The sequence below is a fragment of the Ursus arctos genome, unplaced genomic scaffold, assembly GCF_023065955.2.
Source record: "Ursus arctos isolate Adak ecotype North America unplaced genomic scaffold, UrsArc2.0 scaffold_27, whole genome shotgun sequence".
Lineage (NCBI taxonomy): Eukaryota > Metazoa > Chordata > Mammalia > Carnivora > Ursidae > Ursus > Ursus arctos.
In genome coordinates this window covers 35,839,187-35,856,633 of record NW_026622952.1, presented here as the reverse complement: position 1 = coordinate 35,856,633, position 17,447 = coordinate 35,839,187, and the positions used below count along the sequence as shown (strand labels likewise).

General features: G+C 40.9%; 1 protein-coding gene across 7 annotated transcripts in view; it reads right to left on the bottom strand.

Moving 5' to 3' along the window:
• The window catches only part of PRIMPOL (primase and DNA directed polymerase), a 48,381-nt gene that overhangs the window by 15,698 nt on the left and 15,236 nt on the right, over window positions 1–17,447 (bottom strand). For all 7 annotated transcript variants that reach the window (XR_008956018.1, XR_003318731.4, XM_026508584.4 and 4 more), the window contains exons 8-9: window positions 13,755–13,902; window positions 6,274–6,561 (exon numbers count right to left, since the gene is read on the bottom strand). Coding sequence is in view for 5 of the 7 variants with exons in the window: in XM_026508584.4 (XP_026364369.2) it covers window positions 6,274–6,561; window positions 13,755–13,902 (436 nt within the window). In the remaining 2 variants the exon portion in view is untranslated. The remainder of the gene's footprint in view (window positions 1–6,273; window positions 6,562–13,754; window positions 13,903–17,447) is intronic.

Below are 17,447 nucleotides of genomic sequence, written 5' to 3'. Positions count from 1 at the left end.
GATCAATGAATGCAAGAACTGGTTCCTTGAAAAGATAAACAAAATCGACAAACCTTTAGCTAGACTCACCACGGAGAAAAAGAGAGGACTAAAATGAGGTGAGAAATGAAAGAGGACACCTTACAACTGATACCTCAGAAATACAAAAGATCGTAGAAAACCACTGTGAGCAACTGCCCCCCAACAAATGGGGCAACATGAAAAAACGCACAACTTCCCAGAAACAGATAACATTCCCAGGCTGAATCATGAATAGAAAACAGACTGATTACTTGTCAGGAGATTGACTCAGCAATCAGACACCTCCCAACAAACGAAAGCCCAGGAACAGATAGCTCTCGAGGGGAATCTACCAAACATTTAAAGCAGAATACGTTCCTTCTCAAACTATTCCCAAAAACAGAAGAGGGGGGATCCCTTCCAAATTCACTTTCATGAGCAGTATTACCATGACACCAAAAATAAACAGAGAAGAAAGAAAATTACAGGCCAATATCCTTGATGAGCATATGCAAATGTTCTCAACCAAATAACTAAATAACAAAATAACAGCAAACCAAATTCAACAATACGGGGGTATCCCCCACTTTCTGGAAGTTCACGTTACAACACTTTACTTTCATGAAAGATCTACAACATTACTACGCGTTTTCACTAACTGAAAGATTCCAAAGAGGATTTTCACTTCTACGAGAAAAGCTGCTGCCATACTACTGTGGGTCTTTCATAAAAGCAAAGTGGCTGAATAAAAATCAAATGATCATCTCAATAGATGCTGAAAAGGCATTTGACGAAATTCAACACCCACGTATGATCAAAACTCTCCACTAAGTGATCATAGAGGAAACACAGCTCAACATGATAAAGTCTGTATGTAACACACGCTTAGCCAACATCAGACTCAGAGGTGAGAGCTGGAAGCTTTTCCTCGAAGATCGGGAACAAGACAAGAGCACCCACTCTCATCACTTTTATCAACACGGCACTGGGTGTCCCAGCCAGAGCAAGTAGGCAAGAAAAGAAATCAAAGGCATCCAGATTCCAGGAAGGAAGAAGTGAAACTGTTCTATCTGCAAATGTTTATGTACAGAAATTTCTATGTAGAAAACCCCAAAGACTCCACCAAAAAAACTGTTAGAAAAAATGAATTCAGTGAAGTTGCAGGATACAAAATCAATACAGAAATCTGTTGCATTTCTATACAATAACTATCAGAAAAACAAATTAAGACACAATCCTATTAAAAAAAAAATCCCATTTACAATTGCGTCGGAAGGAGTAACATACCTAGGAATAAACTTAACCAAGGAGGTGAAAGACCCGTACTCAGAAAACTATAAACAACACTGATGAAAGAAACTGAAGATGACGCAGACAAATGGAAAGCTATGCCAAGCTCCTGGACTGGAAGAATACTGTTAAAATGTCCATAGTACCAAGGGCAAGCTATGATTCAGTGCAGTCCCTATCAAAATCCCAATGGCATTTTTTACAGAATCGAACAAAGAATTCTAAAATTTATATGAACTACAAAAGATCCAGAATGGCTAAAGCTACCCAGACAAAGAAGGACAAAGTTGGAGGCATCATGCTTCCTGATTTCAAACTACACCGCAGTGCGACAGTAATCAAAACAGTACGGGGCTGGCAATGAAAACGGATTCAGAGCGATGGAACAGAACAGAAAGCAAAGAAATAAATCAAGTATATCTGCTCGATTAATTTACAACAAAGGAGCCAAGAATACACAATAGGGAAAGAAGAGTCTCTTCAATAAAATGAGTTGGGAAAACTGGAAAGCCACATGCAAAAGAATAAAACGGTAGCACTGTCTCACACCATACACAGAAATTAACTCGAGATGAAATGAAGACTTGAATTTAAGACCCGAAACCATAAAACTCTTAGAAAACAGGCAGTAGGCTCCTTGACCTGAATCTTGGCGATGGTGTTTTAAATTTGACACTAACAGCAAAGGCAACAAAAGCAAAAATAAATAAGCAGGACATCATCAAAGTAAAAAACTTCTGCAGAGAAAGGAAACCATCAACAACATGAAAAGGCTACATATTGAATGGGAGAAAATATATGCAAATCATGTATCTGATAAGATGTTAATAGCCAAGATATATAAAGAACTCATACAACTCAATAGGAAAAAGAAACCAATCTGATTAAAAAATGGGCAGAAGATCTGAATAGACATTTCTCCATAGAAGACATACAGATGGCCAACAGCTGTTCAACATCCCTAATCATCAGGGAAATGCAAATCAAAACCACAATGACATATCCCCTCATACTGTCAGAATGGCTAGTATCAAAAAGACAAATAACAAGTGTTGATGAGGGTATGGAGAAAAGGGAACCCTTGTGCACTGTCAATGGAATATAAACTGGTGCAGCCGCTGGGGAAAACAGTACGGAGGTTCCTCAAAAAATTAAAAATAGAACTCCCACACGATCCAGCAATTCTATTTCTGGGTATTTATCTGAAGAAAATAAAAACACTAATTCAAAAAGACAGACATATCACCATGTTCGCTGCAGCATTATTTACAATAGCCACGATATGGAAACAAACTAAGGGTCTATCAACAGATGAACGAATAAAGAAAATGAATCAAGAAAAAATATATATGTATCTCCACAAAATGGAATATTATTTAACCAACTAAAAAAAAGAGAGAAAAATCCTGCCATTTGTGACCACACAGATGGACCTTAAGGGCATTATGCTAAATGAAATAAGTCAGACAGGGAAAGATAAATACCATATCACTTATATAGAGAATCTAAAAATTAAAATTAAGAAAAAGACAACCCAAGCCAATAAATACAGAGAACAGACTGGTGGTTGCTTGAGGTGGGGCGGTGGGGGTCGGCCAATAGGTAAAGGGAGTCAAAAAACACAAGCTTCAGTTTTAACATAAATAAGCCAGGGGATGTAATGGACGGCATGGCAAACACGGCTAATAACACCGTACTGCATATCTGAAAGTTGCTGAGAGTACGTCTTAGAAATTCTCATCAGAAGAAAAAAGTTCTGTAACTATGTATGGTGATGGATGTTAGCTAGAGTTACTGTGGTGATCATTTTGCAATATATACAAATATCAGATCATTATCAACATCAGATCAGCACACCTGAAACTAATGTCATGAGGCATGTCAATCACACCTCGAGAAAAAAGTGAAGGCAGAAGAAAAACGCACCTTCACGTAAACAAAAATACAAATGAAAAAAGTATTTTTTATCAGCTGTAAACAAAATAAAAGCAATATATAAATTAAGATAAAGTGGACTTGGTATGGAAGAATGCCACATGCAGAAACAGAAAATGAGATGAGATTATTTGGGGGTAACCTTCCTGTTGTAAATAAATAGAAACGCGGGGCAAATCATTTAGGAAAAAAAGTTTCAGACAATTAAAGAGCTTCCAAGGCGGTGAGTATTTCTGGTGCTAAAATCCCAAAGAAGGGAGGCATCAAAAAATCAAATACCGCTCTCTCCCCACTATGTGAGCATACAATGAGAAGACCGTGATCTGAAAACCAGGACAGGGACTTCACCAAAACCCACCCGTGCTGGTGCCCTGATCTTGCACTTCTATCCTCTTCAGCTGTGAGAAATAAATGTTTGTTTTTAAGCCAAACAAACAAAAACAACCCAAATACCCAGAGTAAATCTAACAAAAAATATATAAGTTCTCTGTTTAGAAAATTATAAAACATTGAGAGAAATGAGAGAACATCTATGTTAGTGGAATAACAAAGCATGTTCACGAAATGAAACACTAAACGTTATAAAAATGTCAATTCTTTCCAAGTTGATCTCTAGATTCAATGCAAACGAAATCAAATTCTAGCAGAGTGCGTGTGTGTTTGCATGTGCATGTGTAACCTGACAAGTGGATTCTAAAATTTAAATGGAAGTGCAAATGGTCAAGAACAGCCAAGAAATTTCAAAGAACAAAGTTGGTGGACTTCCACTGGATATCAAGACTTAAAGAAAACACCTATATTAAGACAGTAATGGTACTGGTACAAAAATAGACCAATATAACAACGGAACAGAATATAATCCAGAAAAGACCAAACATATAGACACTTGAATTATGACAAAGATGTCCTTTTAGGACAAGGATAGTTATTTCAACAAACAGTGTTGAGACAAATGGATATTCATATAGGGGAAAAAAATGAATCTTAACTCCTCTTCACACAATAGGCAAAAATCCACTCCAAGTGGGTTGTAGGTCTAAACATAAAAGGTAAAAAAAGAAGTCTTCTAGAAGATAAGTAGGAGAATATCTTCATAATTTGGGAACAGTGAAAGATTTAAAAAGATACAAGAAACACTAAGAGGAAAATGTTGATAAATTAGACTACTACTATTTAAAGTTACTTTTATTCATCAAAGACACCATTAAGAGAGTAAAAAAGCAAGCCACAAATACTATAGGATTCCAATGATAAAGTTCAGAAACAGGCAAAACTAATCTGTGGTGTTAGAAGATGGATTAGCGGTCACCTGCGGGGAGGAGGAAGAGTACTCACTAGAAGAAACATGGAGGAGAGTCTGGGATCCTGGGAATCTTCTGTTTCTTATCTAGGGAGGTGTGCTGACAAGGGCATGATCATTTTGCGGTAATTCATTGACCTATATACTCACAAATTACTCATGTTTCTGTTTGAATGTTATACTTCAATAAAAAGCTTCCTCAAAAAATTCTGGCCCGTGGGGCACCTGGCTGGCTCAGTCAGGACAGCATGCGACTTTCGATCTCGGGGTTGTGAGTTCGCGCCCCAGGTTAGGTGTAGAGATTACTTTAAAAAAATAAAATCTTTAAAAAACAATTTTGGCGTGTACTATTAAATCCCTGACCTTTTCAAAAGATGCCTGAAGGAATGTCCTTTTTGGTACATAAATTATTCTGGATATACTCTTGAAATCCTTCTTTCAAGTGTATCGTGGACATTTCCTTGCTAGTCCAGTAAACTGACCTCTAAGGCTAACCATCATGAACCGGGGTATTCTGCTTGGGGTCTTCAATACTGGGGTTGAGGCAGAGCACAGTGATCGGCTATTTTGCTCCCCCTGAACCACCTCCTGTTAGGCATTCTCCCTGCTTTACTGCCTGCTGGCACAACCTGGAGAGGATATTCTGCTAACAAAACAACACTTGTCACTTGGAAGAACGCTCCTCTACTCGTAACTCATGCTTGCTCACACCCAAACCACCGCGCTGCGCTTATCTATGTTTCCAAATTCTGGCACCTGGTTGTCGGGGCGGCTAGCTAGGAAGGTATAAACTATGGCAGGGACCCTTCCCTACTCGTGGCCTGGCTGGCTTGATAATCCTGCCTGCAAGTTAAACCTAGTTTCCTTCAGCCACTACACACCGAAACCCTCTCAGCTGCTCTAACGCTCAATGCCAAAATGTGTTCTTCACAGCTTTCAAACCACAAGCTGGAACCACGTATAAAAATGAGGTTTAGGGGCGCCTGCGTGGCTCCGTCAGTTGGGCATCTGACTCTTGATCTCAGCGTCGTGAGCTCAAGGCCCGCGGTTGGGCCCTGCGATGGGTGTGAAGCCTACTTGAAATTCTTAAAAAAATGAGGTTTAGTTCACCAGATTGGAGCCAGCTAAATTAGGGGTCCTGAGTGGCCGATGTGTTACCCAACCAGGCTGCATCCTGCCCAGTGCCTCACACATCCTCAGCCTTGGCACCGGAAGCAAGGAGGGTGGAAGAGAGCGTGCGTGAGGAAGGTACCAGTGTGAGGATAGTCAAAAAGCTGATGAAATGACCCTCTGGCACTCACTGCAAAACTCTTCAGTGAAGAGACCAGTGGCCTCATTTTGCCACATAAAAGTATCATTTTTATACTGTCGGTTTTTAACATGTATTTCACCTAATTAAACCTGTTACCAGTACTGGAGAGCGCTGGTCCAACTGCCCCGTTAAGAGTCCCCTGACACAAATCCTCTGGACCCTCCGGGGGAAGTGCCAGCTCTAAGGATTCTCTTTTGGAACTCGGGGCAGCCTGGGGCCTCTGTCCCACAGGAACTGCTCTAAGATCTCTGAACAGAAGCCTCGCCGCGTCCCAGCACCCTAGCGCAGGGATCACACTCTGCTAGTAGTTCCTTGGTCAGTATGGAGCAATGGTGGCAGCAAGAATCCTAAGCAAAGTGACAAATGGGCACTGGGGGTCACTCACGGAGGTACATGAAGACAGCCTAACAGGCAGCTGAGCTGACATTTTACTTACCGAAGTCTACAAAAAGATGCTTTTCTCCTACGTTATTCTTCACAACTAAAAATGATAGGTCAGGACTGCTTTGCTCAGCTGACCCCAGCCTCTCCTGTTCCTTCGAATTCCGTGTCCGGCTCTCTCCTCTATCTTCATCTGAGGACATTTCGCTAAAGGAAATCCCTTGTTTAATTGGCGTTTCAGGAAAATGGGAAAATCCGTGGCCCGTGGTCTCTGAAATACTATCATCATCTTCACTGGCAATTAAGTGAAAAGCAGGCTGCAAAATTTTTCTCACAAAATTACCTAGGAGAAAAAATATTATAATGAATCTAATTCTTTTCCACAAACTGCAACTCAAGATCTAGGCACAAATCTACACATGACAACTTTACACAGTAAGGTTTCTTTTCTTGACTTCTGGATTTAAAAGTGAGTTGTTATTACAAACTGTAACATACTTCTCCTGTTACTTCCTTCCCCTTGTGCAATCTTTTACTTTTTCAACTCCCGCTGGCAGGGTAGCTCGGTGGCACTTACAACAAATATCATCAGAGATGCCACCAGGAGCACCTGGGTGGCTCAGTCGGTTAAGCATCCAACTCTTGATCTCAGCTCAGGTCTTGATCTCAGGGCCGAAAGTTCAAGCCCTGCACTGGGCTCCACACTGGGATGGAGCCTACTTAAAAAAAAAAAAAAAAAAGATTCCACCAAAAAACTGCTAGAACTAAGACATGAATTCAGCAAAATCACAGGATATAAAATCAATGTACAGAAATCTGTTGCATTTCTATACACCAATAATGAAGCAGCAGAAAGAGAAATCAAGGAATCAATCCCATTTACAATTGCATCAAAGACAGTAAGATACCTGGAAATAAACCTAACTAAAGAGGTGAAAGACCCGTATTTTGAAAACTATAGAATACTTAATGAAAGAAATTGAAGAGAACACAAAGAAATTGAAAAACATTCTCTGTTCATGGATTGGAATAACAAACATTGTTAAAATGTCTGTACTACCCAAAGCAATCTACACATTTAGTGCAAACCCTATCAAAATAACAGCAGCATTTTTCACGGGAGCCAGAACAAAAAATCCTAAAATTTATAGGAAACCACAAAAAACCCTGAATAGCCAAAGTGATCCTGAAAAAGAAAACCAAAGCTGGAGGCTTTGTGATTCCAGACTTCCAGCTTTATTACAAAGCTGTGATCATCAAGACAGTATGGTACTGGCACAAAAACAGACCTAGATCAATGGAACAGAACAGAAAATCCAGAAATGGACCCACAACTATATGGTCCACTCATCTTTGACAAAGAAGGAAAGAATATCCAATGGAAAAAAGATGGTCTCTTCAACAAATGGTGCTGGGAAAACTGGACAGCAACATGCAAAAGAATGAAACTGGAACATTCCCTTACACCATACACAAAAATAAATTCAAAATGAAAGAACGACATCTAGATGTAAGGCAGGAAACCATCAAAATCCTAGAGGAGAACACAGCAACCTCTCTGACCTCAGCTGTGGCAAATTCTTACGAGACACATTGCCGGAGGCAAGGAAACAAAAGTGAAAATGAACAATTGGGACTACATCAAGATAAAAAGCTTCTGCACAGCAAAGGAAACAATCAGCAAAACTAAGGCAACCTATGAAATGGAAGAAGATATCTGCTAATGACACATCCGATAAAGGGTTAGTATCCAAAGTCTATAAAGAACTTATCAAACTCAATACCCAAAAATCAAATAACCCAGGGGCGCCTGGGTGGCTCAGCTGGTTGAGCATCTATCTTGGTTCTGGCTCAGGTCATGATCTCAGGGTCCTGGGACTGAGCCCCAGGTCAGGCTCTGTGCTCAGTGGGGAGTCTGTTTGAGGATTCTCTCCCTCTGCTCCTCCCCCCAATCTCTCTCTCAAAACAATAAATAAATCTTTAAAAAACAAAAAGAAATAATCCAGTTAAGAAATGGGTAGAAGATATGAACAGACATTCTTCCAAAGAAGACATCCCAATGGCTAAAAGGCCTATGAACAGATGCTCTACATGAGTCATCATCGGGGATACAAATAAAACCACAATCAGATGCCACTTCCTATCTGTCAGCATGGCTAAAATTAACAAATCAGGAAACAACAGATGTTGGCGAGGATGTGGAGAAAAGGAAACCCTCTTACACTGTTGGTAGGAATGCAAACTGGTGCAGCCACTCTGGAAAACAGTATGGAAGTTCCTCAAAAAGTTAAAAATAGAACTACACTATGACCCAGCAACTGTACTACTAGGTATATTTACCCAAAGGATGCAAAAATACAGATTCAAAGGGGTACCGGCACCCCAATGTTTAGAGCAGCATTCTCCACAATAGCCAAACTCTGGAAAGAGCCCAAGTGTCCATTGCCTGATGAATGGATAAAGATGTGGCGTGTGTGCGTGCACGCGCACTCACAGACACAGACACTGAAATACTACTCAGCCATTAAAAAGAATGAAATCTTGCCATTTGCAATGACATGCATGGAGCTAAAGTATATTGTGCCAGGCAAAATAAGTCAATCAGAGAAAGACAAATACCATATGATTTCACTCATATGTGGAATTTAAGACACAAAACAGATGAACATATGAGAAGGGGGAAAAAAAAGAGACTGGGAAGCAAACCAAAAGAGACTCTTAACAAGAGAGAACAAACTGAGGGATGATGGAGGGAGGTGGGCGGGGGATGGGCTAAATGGGTGATGGGTGTTAAGGAGCACTGGGTGCTGTATGTAAGTGATGAATCACTAAATTCTACTCCTGAAACCAATATTACTCTATCTGTTGGCTAACTAGAATTTAAATAGAAATTTGGGGAAAAAAAAGACAACTTTCTAGTGACCTGACTTGCAAGATTCTCTAATTACTGTTATTTTAAAATAAATTTTATTTTATTCCATTGTAAAAATTAAAAATAAGTAAATAAATAGATCATCTTAGGAAGGTTGGTTCGAGAAGAAGTGTCAGTGTTGCTAGCATGAGCCTGAGCCTAACGTACTACCACCAAGAGAGCACCACTTTTATTTTATTTTTAAAGATTTTATTTATTTATTTGAGAGAGAGAGAACAGAGCAAGAGAGAGAGAGCGCAGAGTGGGGGTGAGGGGCAGAGGGAGAAGCAGACTTCCCGCTGAGCCACGACCTCAGCCACAAGCGGACACTTAACCGACTGACTGAACCACCCGGGCGCCCCGAGAGCACTACTTTTATTAATACGAATTGAGTAGAACTTATCTTGACAATTAATGGGTTAAAGAATGAAAGGTGTATATGCATCTGCAGGGCTACCGAGATAAGGCATAAACAGAGAGAATCTCTGCCATAGCCTTGAGTCAGGATGTCAGCAAATTTCTCCGGAGCTGCTTTTCTCTCCTCTTCCTGTCATAATACGCCCTAGAAACCCCGACATTCACAGCCATCACTTCCACAACTGCTGTTCCTCCTGCTTTTCCCTCTCGTTGGTCACGAGACGGGCTGCGGCATCATAAGTGAGGCCCAGACTGAAAGCAGTTAAATACGTGTACTGCATTCGAAGAGTTCTGACTACTGGTGGTCCTATCTTACCGAGAAAGATGATCTGACAATCCAGAATTTCCTTAACTCTCATGTATTACTTATACCATAAAATCAAGCGAGAATTTGGTTAGGTTGCTTCATGTATAACAATACTGGGGAAACACAGTGCTGTAAGAGAAACTTAAATTTTAATTTCTAAAACTGCTACTGTCTGTCACTTTATTGACCAGACAGCTTAAACTTTTAAATACACATGCTCTAAATTTAAAATTCTCTTTCTCCAAAGTAATTACTCTCTGCCAATGAAACACACCCAGTGGCTCATAAAACACTATACATCAAAATGAAAGGAAAAGCATTCGATCCTTGCAACGACATACAGGCAGGATGGTCTCTGGAATGAGGGAACTGCGGTAAATACTGAACTCTTTAAAAAGAAGTCATGATGTAGCACGGACAACAAAGCAATACAAACACAAATTGGTAACGTTAATGTTCCTGGAAATGTAAAATCACATGTACTTGATGGGGGGGGCAGTGCGAGAAGTGAAAGCAGGGCCGCAGAACGGCTGGGGAAGGTAGCGTTCGGCGGGCCGGGCAGGGAGCTGACGTGGCCGACACAACAATGACAGTATCAGAAGCATGAATTCCAGCATAGCCTTCCAGAAAACGACTCTGCTTTCTTCTTCCCTCCCCCAGTCTTATCACCCTCGCCCTCATCATTAATGCCGGGACAGGCCTTTTATTGCCTGGGGATAACTCAAAAGAATGTACCAATCCTAGGAATTTCAGGTCTATGGCAGGCTGGCAGAGGGGTATTTTAGGCAGATCAAACTTACACATTTTGCAAACATTCTCTGATGGCTTCCGCTTACTCTAATTGTACTTTCTGAAAGGCTGACAATGGGAGCTAGAAATGTCACCAGGACATACATGGAGGGACGGGAACTGAAGGGGCAAATCTTGGACTAATCCGTCATCTCTGCATCTCCGGTCCTGGCGTTCATAATTTTGGAGGAAAGAAGTTTCTGACCCCCTCTGCCCCGAGGTTAGCCTCCAACTTGTTATTTCCATACTTTTGTGTATGCTGTTCTGACAGTGAAGCCTTTCTCACTTTGGTTCTGTGAAGGAATCCGAGCCAGCTTGAATGTCACCTGCTTTCAGAAGCCATCTGTAGCAGAGACTGCTGATTACCTGACAGGTCTCTGTTCTCCCGTCTTCCCTGGCGACCAAGCTCAATTTCCAGCCTTGCGGCTACGAGACTACAAGGACTGAATAGAATCAAAGAAAAATCTTGCTCGAGACTCCGCAGAGCGGAGAGCCTGGCACTCGGGCCCGCTAACAGCTCAGCACGTACCGACCAAACGCCTGCTTGTATTTACTGCTGTTGCCGCCACTGCTCCATCACGAGTATTACTGACAAAGATATTATTACGTGCTAAGCTCTGGAAATAAAAAGTGAACAAGAAAGCGTCCCTGCCCTAGACACGTGAAGTGGCACATAAATCAAGACGACAAAACCACCACCGCACAGAAAGCTACCTCAGAAGTGCTGACTGCTTGGACACGCGGAGCCCGGGGCTCTCAGCACCCTGGACGAAGCGCTGCCCTGAGTCTTCGGGCTCGGGACATGGCAGAAAAGGCTTCTCATTTGACGATATCTACACGGAGTCTTCACACCCCAGGTAACTGGAGTCCGTGTTTTCAGAGAGCAGCATCAAGAAGTGCAAAGGCCCATAGACAAGAGACAATGTGGCCCCAGCGGGAGCTAAGTCAAGGACAGAGTGAGAAGGCCTATTTTGGACCAGGACTGGCCCTTGTGGCTCTCATTGCGACTGTAAGAGGCCCTGCAGTAACAAGCAATGCGAAACTTTGAAAATAAAAATAAAGGTTTATTACTTTTAAGTACCTGGGGCCACAGAGCAAGCTCTTGGGTAGAGAGCAGTAGAAAGTGTAGGCAAACACAAGGGTGGGGGGATTCTGTTTTTATTGGGGTTGAGGGTGGAGCCCTAAGGTTTCCTGGGCTCACGCCTTATTGGTGAATTTAAAACAGAAGAGTAGGAATTTTTTTTTTTTAAGATTTTATTTATTTATTTGAGAGAGAGAGAGACAGCCACTGAGAGAGGAAACACAAGCAAGGGGAGTGGGAGAGGAAGAAGGAGGCTCCCAGCAGAGTCAGGAGCCGGATGCGGGGCTCGATCCCAGGACCCTGGGATCAGGCCCTGAGCCAAAGGCAGACGCTTTATGATTGAGCCACCCAGGCACCCCAGAAGAGCAGGAATTTAAAGCAAGGAAGAGAAAACAAGAGGCCCAAAGGTCATTATTGACATCAATCAGAATTTCTGAATCTAAAGAGCCTGGCTGGGTACAGTGTGGCTGACAATGTTTCTTGAAATAGTGGTCTTTGAAATGGATGCTTCAACAATTGAAGCTTAACTCAGGCACTTGGATTCCAACAGAACAAAACACTGTCAGGGTTTACACTACAAGGGTCAGGTGGTGTGAGGGGAGGCTAGGGCACAGCGGGGCCTCTGCAAACTGAGACATCCGGGCATCTTCCTGAAGGCAATGAGCAATCCCTGAAGGGTCTGAGGCGCATCAGTGGTATAATCAGATCACTCCAGCTGGATGACTAAATAAGCTGAGAGAAAAGAGCTCAGAGATGATACCAATATTTCCACTTGGGTAGATGATGGATACTACTCATTGATATACGTATCACAGGAGAAAAGGGCAAGTTTAGGGGAAAAATGAGGAATTTGGTCTGGGAATGCTGAGTTTGAAGTATCTATGTGGGAATGTTTAATAGGCAGTTGGCTGTAAGGGTCTGGCATCAAGGAGGACAATCTTGGCTGAAGACAAAGACTTAGGGCTTTGATTACCATCTATGTGTTGATGACTTGAGACTGGATGATAATCAAGGTTAAGGACAGAATGAACAGACGGTAAGGATAGATTTTACAATTATCAATATCTAAGGGATGAAAGAAAGATGGAAGGAATGTCCAACTATGAAACACAAAATAGGGAGATAATAGGAGCCCCTCATATATAGCAAACTAGGTCACTGTGACCTAGCATTATCTAATTTAGCAATTAGGTTCCTGACTTCTATGCTAGTCCTTTAGCAACTATGTTCATGCCTTTTCCCCTAGGTACCCCTGAAACTATCAAACAAATGTAGTTCTGAAATGAATTACCTATTACGGGAACTTCAGTTAGTCATCTGCCATTTAGACCTAGAAACACTCACTCTACTGCTGCTTTGATAAACACTCAGGATTTGGGCTTCTATTTAGACCTTGATTTTCAGTGTTCCCATTCTGCCTACTTGCCCCCCCTCAGACGGACTTCATTTTATACCGGGGCCTGCATCTCTCAATGTCCAGTCCCAGATAAACACCCTCATTACCTTCTCGGGCTTACATATGTAGACATTTTCCCAATCCTGAGGTTCGGCCTGGAGCAATAATCAATAAAAAAGCCTCTCCAGATGTGGTCTGGAGCCCAAGCCCCAGTCCTCATGGACTAAAAGCCAAGGCCAAGGCAAGGCTGAAGTGAAGGACAGAAATACAGCTCTGAGGTATCACAGATAAGACTTGAATTACGCCTCTCATGCATTACCCAGAAAACTTCTGAAATGTCTCCTGTTGGAGCAGAAACCAGTACCAGGCACTGCATGGCCATCCCAAAATCTCTAGCAAGAGCCATTAATGCCAAGGACCTCCTGAGTAGGTTAACGTGTCTAAAATGTGTCTAGAAGAGGAGGGTAGGTCTAGAACTAAAGGCAAATCCCGAAGATGTGAAAAATCACATTTCATTATTTAGGACAGGTTAATAACCATAAAACCCAACACATACTTACAAAACTTTAGGAGGAAAAGGAAAATATGAGGATTTTAACAGAATTCCATGACTTTTTAAAAAACAGGATACCTACCAACATGAATGTTATCTTTAAAGGCCACATCATGGAGCTGAAATATTAGATGGCGGCTAAATTTTTCATCAGTGCTGGAATCCAAGTTGAAAACATCTTCGGCTGAACAATGAACCCCATATAGCTCTTGAAGTGCTTTACAAACATGCTAAAAACACAGGTAAAAGGTAAGTAATTAATAGTTCAAATTGCTTTAAAATTCTTACGTGAGAAAATTCAAATATCTTGGTAAAACTCTAGCTTTTTTTATTATTTGCATATTTACTATGTAACAACTTCACCACATTACTGATGTATAGAAGTATGCAACATATTTAAATTATCACACATGTTAAAAAAGTCACAGGCTCTCAGGAGTATAGACTTCCTAGAATTCAAAAAATTTATCTTATAATCTCTAAAATCACAATAAATATATTTATTTTTTAGCACAACAAATACATTTCTTTTTAAGCAGCTCTTTATCATCTATGAGTTAAAAAGTCACTAATTCCATTTTTCATAGTTTCAGTTTTTGGAAGGTTCCTCAGACATACTGAGCCGTCTACTCCAAGAACACAGCCCTCTGGGGCTAGACGCTGCTGACACTGAAGGCAGTTATGCATTATGAGAAGGCAGCAAGCACGGGGATAGGAACACAATTTGGAATCAGAAAGATCTAGGTGTGAGTACTGGCTTTCCCACTTACCAGCTCTGTGACCTTGGTCAAGGCCAAACCTTACATCCCTCGACTGCAAAATGGGATAATAATCTGACCTAACTTTTGGGATTATTGTTAGGAGGAAATGACAACATGAGAGTAAAGAGTTAGCACAGTGCTCAGCACCTGTACCTGCTTACAAGCATTGGCCCCGCAGCCACAAGTCTCTTCTGAAACCTGTCTTCCCACTCGCAAAATGAAGTTACTAAGAACTACCATACATGGTTATTTTGACATTAGCAAAATGCTTGTAAACTGCCAAGCACTTAGATACCTAACAGTTACATAATCACTTGTATTTATTCATGTTATTTTGGCATTATTATAGCAACGCCTTCCACGCGCTCTGTATTCTTCAGTAAATTCTCACTTTCTCAGAGGCCTCCTCAATTTCCCTCTCTACATCAATTCCCCCTTCATACTCTGTCCCCGGTGATAGTACTTACACAACTACAGTCTTATGTTCATTTGTGTGATTATTGTGACTTCACTTTCTGCTCCATTATAGGGGCTGTCCCTCACTATCTGTTCTCCCCTGCTTCTGTAGAGATGGAATGCTGATTCCCTGGATAACAAGGCCATCCAGAATAAAGACCACACTTCTCAGACACCCGGCAGTAAGGTGTGGCCACAAGTTCAGGCCAATGGAATGTGAACAGAAGGAAAGCAGGTGACTTCTAAGTTACACTCTTACAGGGGAGCGGAGTGCCCGTCCCTTCATTATCTACCGACTGGAAAGCAGACATTGTGGTAGTGACCATTTGGACAATGTACAGAAAAGCAACATCTCAGGAAACAGAGAAGCAACAAGCCCAGTCTCTAATGTAATGGAGCCATATCCAGACACTCCATGAGGGAGAAATAAATTTCTATCTTGTTTAAGCCACGTTTTTTTTTATTATGGTAACTAAACCTATCCTAATTTGTTATTCTCTATTAGACTATAAATTCTATGAAGGCAGAAGCATGTCTCTGTGGGCTAAACCATGGTCTTCCGGGGCCTAGACACACTGACGCTACCTAGAGGCTGAAACGTTGATAAATGAACAGAGTCTAGTGTTGTACTTTGGAGCTATACAGAATAAATGTAGTAACTCCATAGGTTAAACAAACAAACAAAAAGCAATCCTAATCATCTAAGTTAACTTTCCCAAGTAAAACTTTAAATAAAAATTTAAGACATTTAAATATTAAAACTATAAAATCCACAAGTTAAAAATATGATTATTTGTTACCTGTCAGCAGGGAAGGCTTGCCTTACTAAAATTTGTCAGTTAAGTCATTGACTCAAAGGATGATATGTTATCACTAGCCATTGTAAGTTAGTTACTTCTTAACCATCTGTTAAGATAAGAATTAATCTAATTTATGCCTTTTCACCTGGAGACTCAAAGGGAAAACTACCTACTGGATTTTACACTTGTTATACAAAGTAACCAATAAATGAAATTAATCTCCATGTAAATATGTATGACGATTATATTATATCAAATAATCCTGGGGCACCTGGGAGACACAGTTAGTTAAGTGTCCCACTCTTGGTTCAGGTCAGGTCGTGATTTCAGGGTCATGGGATGGGGCACTCAGCTCTGCTTCAGATTCCCTCTCCCTCTGCCCCTCCCCCTGCTCGTAGGGGCATAACATTGCTACATCCAGCAGGTGAGCCCAGCTGTGTAGAGACTGCCACAAAAGATCACAATTAGATAAAGCAATTTTTTAAAAAAATATTTTATTTATTTGACAAAGAGAGAGACAGCCAGTGAGAGAGGGAACACAAGCAGGTGGAGTGGGAGAGGGAGAGAAGCAGGCTTCCCGCTTAGCAGGCAGCCCGATGTGGGGCTCGATCCCAGGACCCTGGGATCACGACCTGAGCCCAAGGCAGATGCTTAACGACTAAGCCACCCAGGTACCCCTAGATAAAGCAATCTTAAGAAAAAAGAACAGAGCTGGAGGTATCACACGTCCAGATTTCAAACTATAATACAAAGCTATAGGAATCAAAACAGTACGGTACTGACACAAAAGTACACATATAAATCAATGAAACAGAATAGAGAGCCCAGAAATAAACCCACAGTTAAATGGTCAGTTATTCCATGACAAAGAAGGAACGAATATACAATGGATAAAAGATAGTGTCTTCAATAAATAGTGCTGGGAAAACTGAACAGCTACATGGCAAAGAATTCACTTTCTTACATTATATACAAAAATAAACTCAAAATGGATTAAAGACCTAAATTGAAGACCTGAAACCATAAAACTCCTTGAAGAAAATAAAGGGAATAATCTCTTGGACATTTGTCTTAGCATTATTTTTTGGATCTGTCTCCTCAGGTAAGGGTAACAAAAGCAAAAATAAACAACTGGGACTACATTAAACTAAAAAGCTTTTCCACGGTGAAGGAAACCATCAACAAAACAAAAAGACAATCTACTAAGTGGGAGAAGATATTTACAAAGGATATATCTGATAAGGGATTAACATTCAAAATACATAAAAAAACTCCTACAACCTAACACCAAAAAAAATCTGATTTTTAAAATGTGCAGAGGACTTGAACAGAACCTTTTCCAAAGAAGACATACAGATGACCAAGAGAAACATGAAGAAATGCTCAACATCACTAATCATCAGGGAAACGCAAATGAAAACCATAATGAGGTATTACCTCACACAAGCCAGAATGGCCAGTATCAAAAAGATAAGAAATAACGAGTGTTGGCAAGGATGTAGAGAAAAGGAAACCCTTGTGCACTGTTGGTGGGAATGTAAATTGGTGCCGTGTCTACAGAAAACAGTATGGAGATTTCTCAAAAAGTGAAAAACAGAACTACCACATGATCCACCAATTCCATTCCTGGGGCTTTACCCAAAGAAAACAAAAGCACTAATTCAAAGAGATACACGCATTCTTATGTTTATTGAAGCATTATTTCCAATAGCCAAGATATGTCAGTGTCCACTGACAGAGGAATGGCAAAAGAAGATG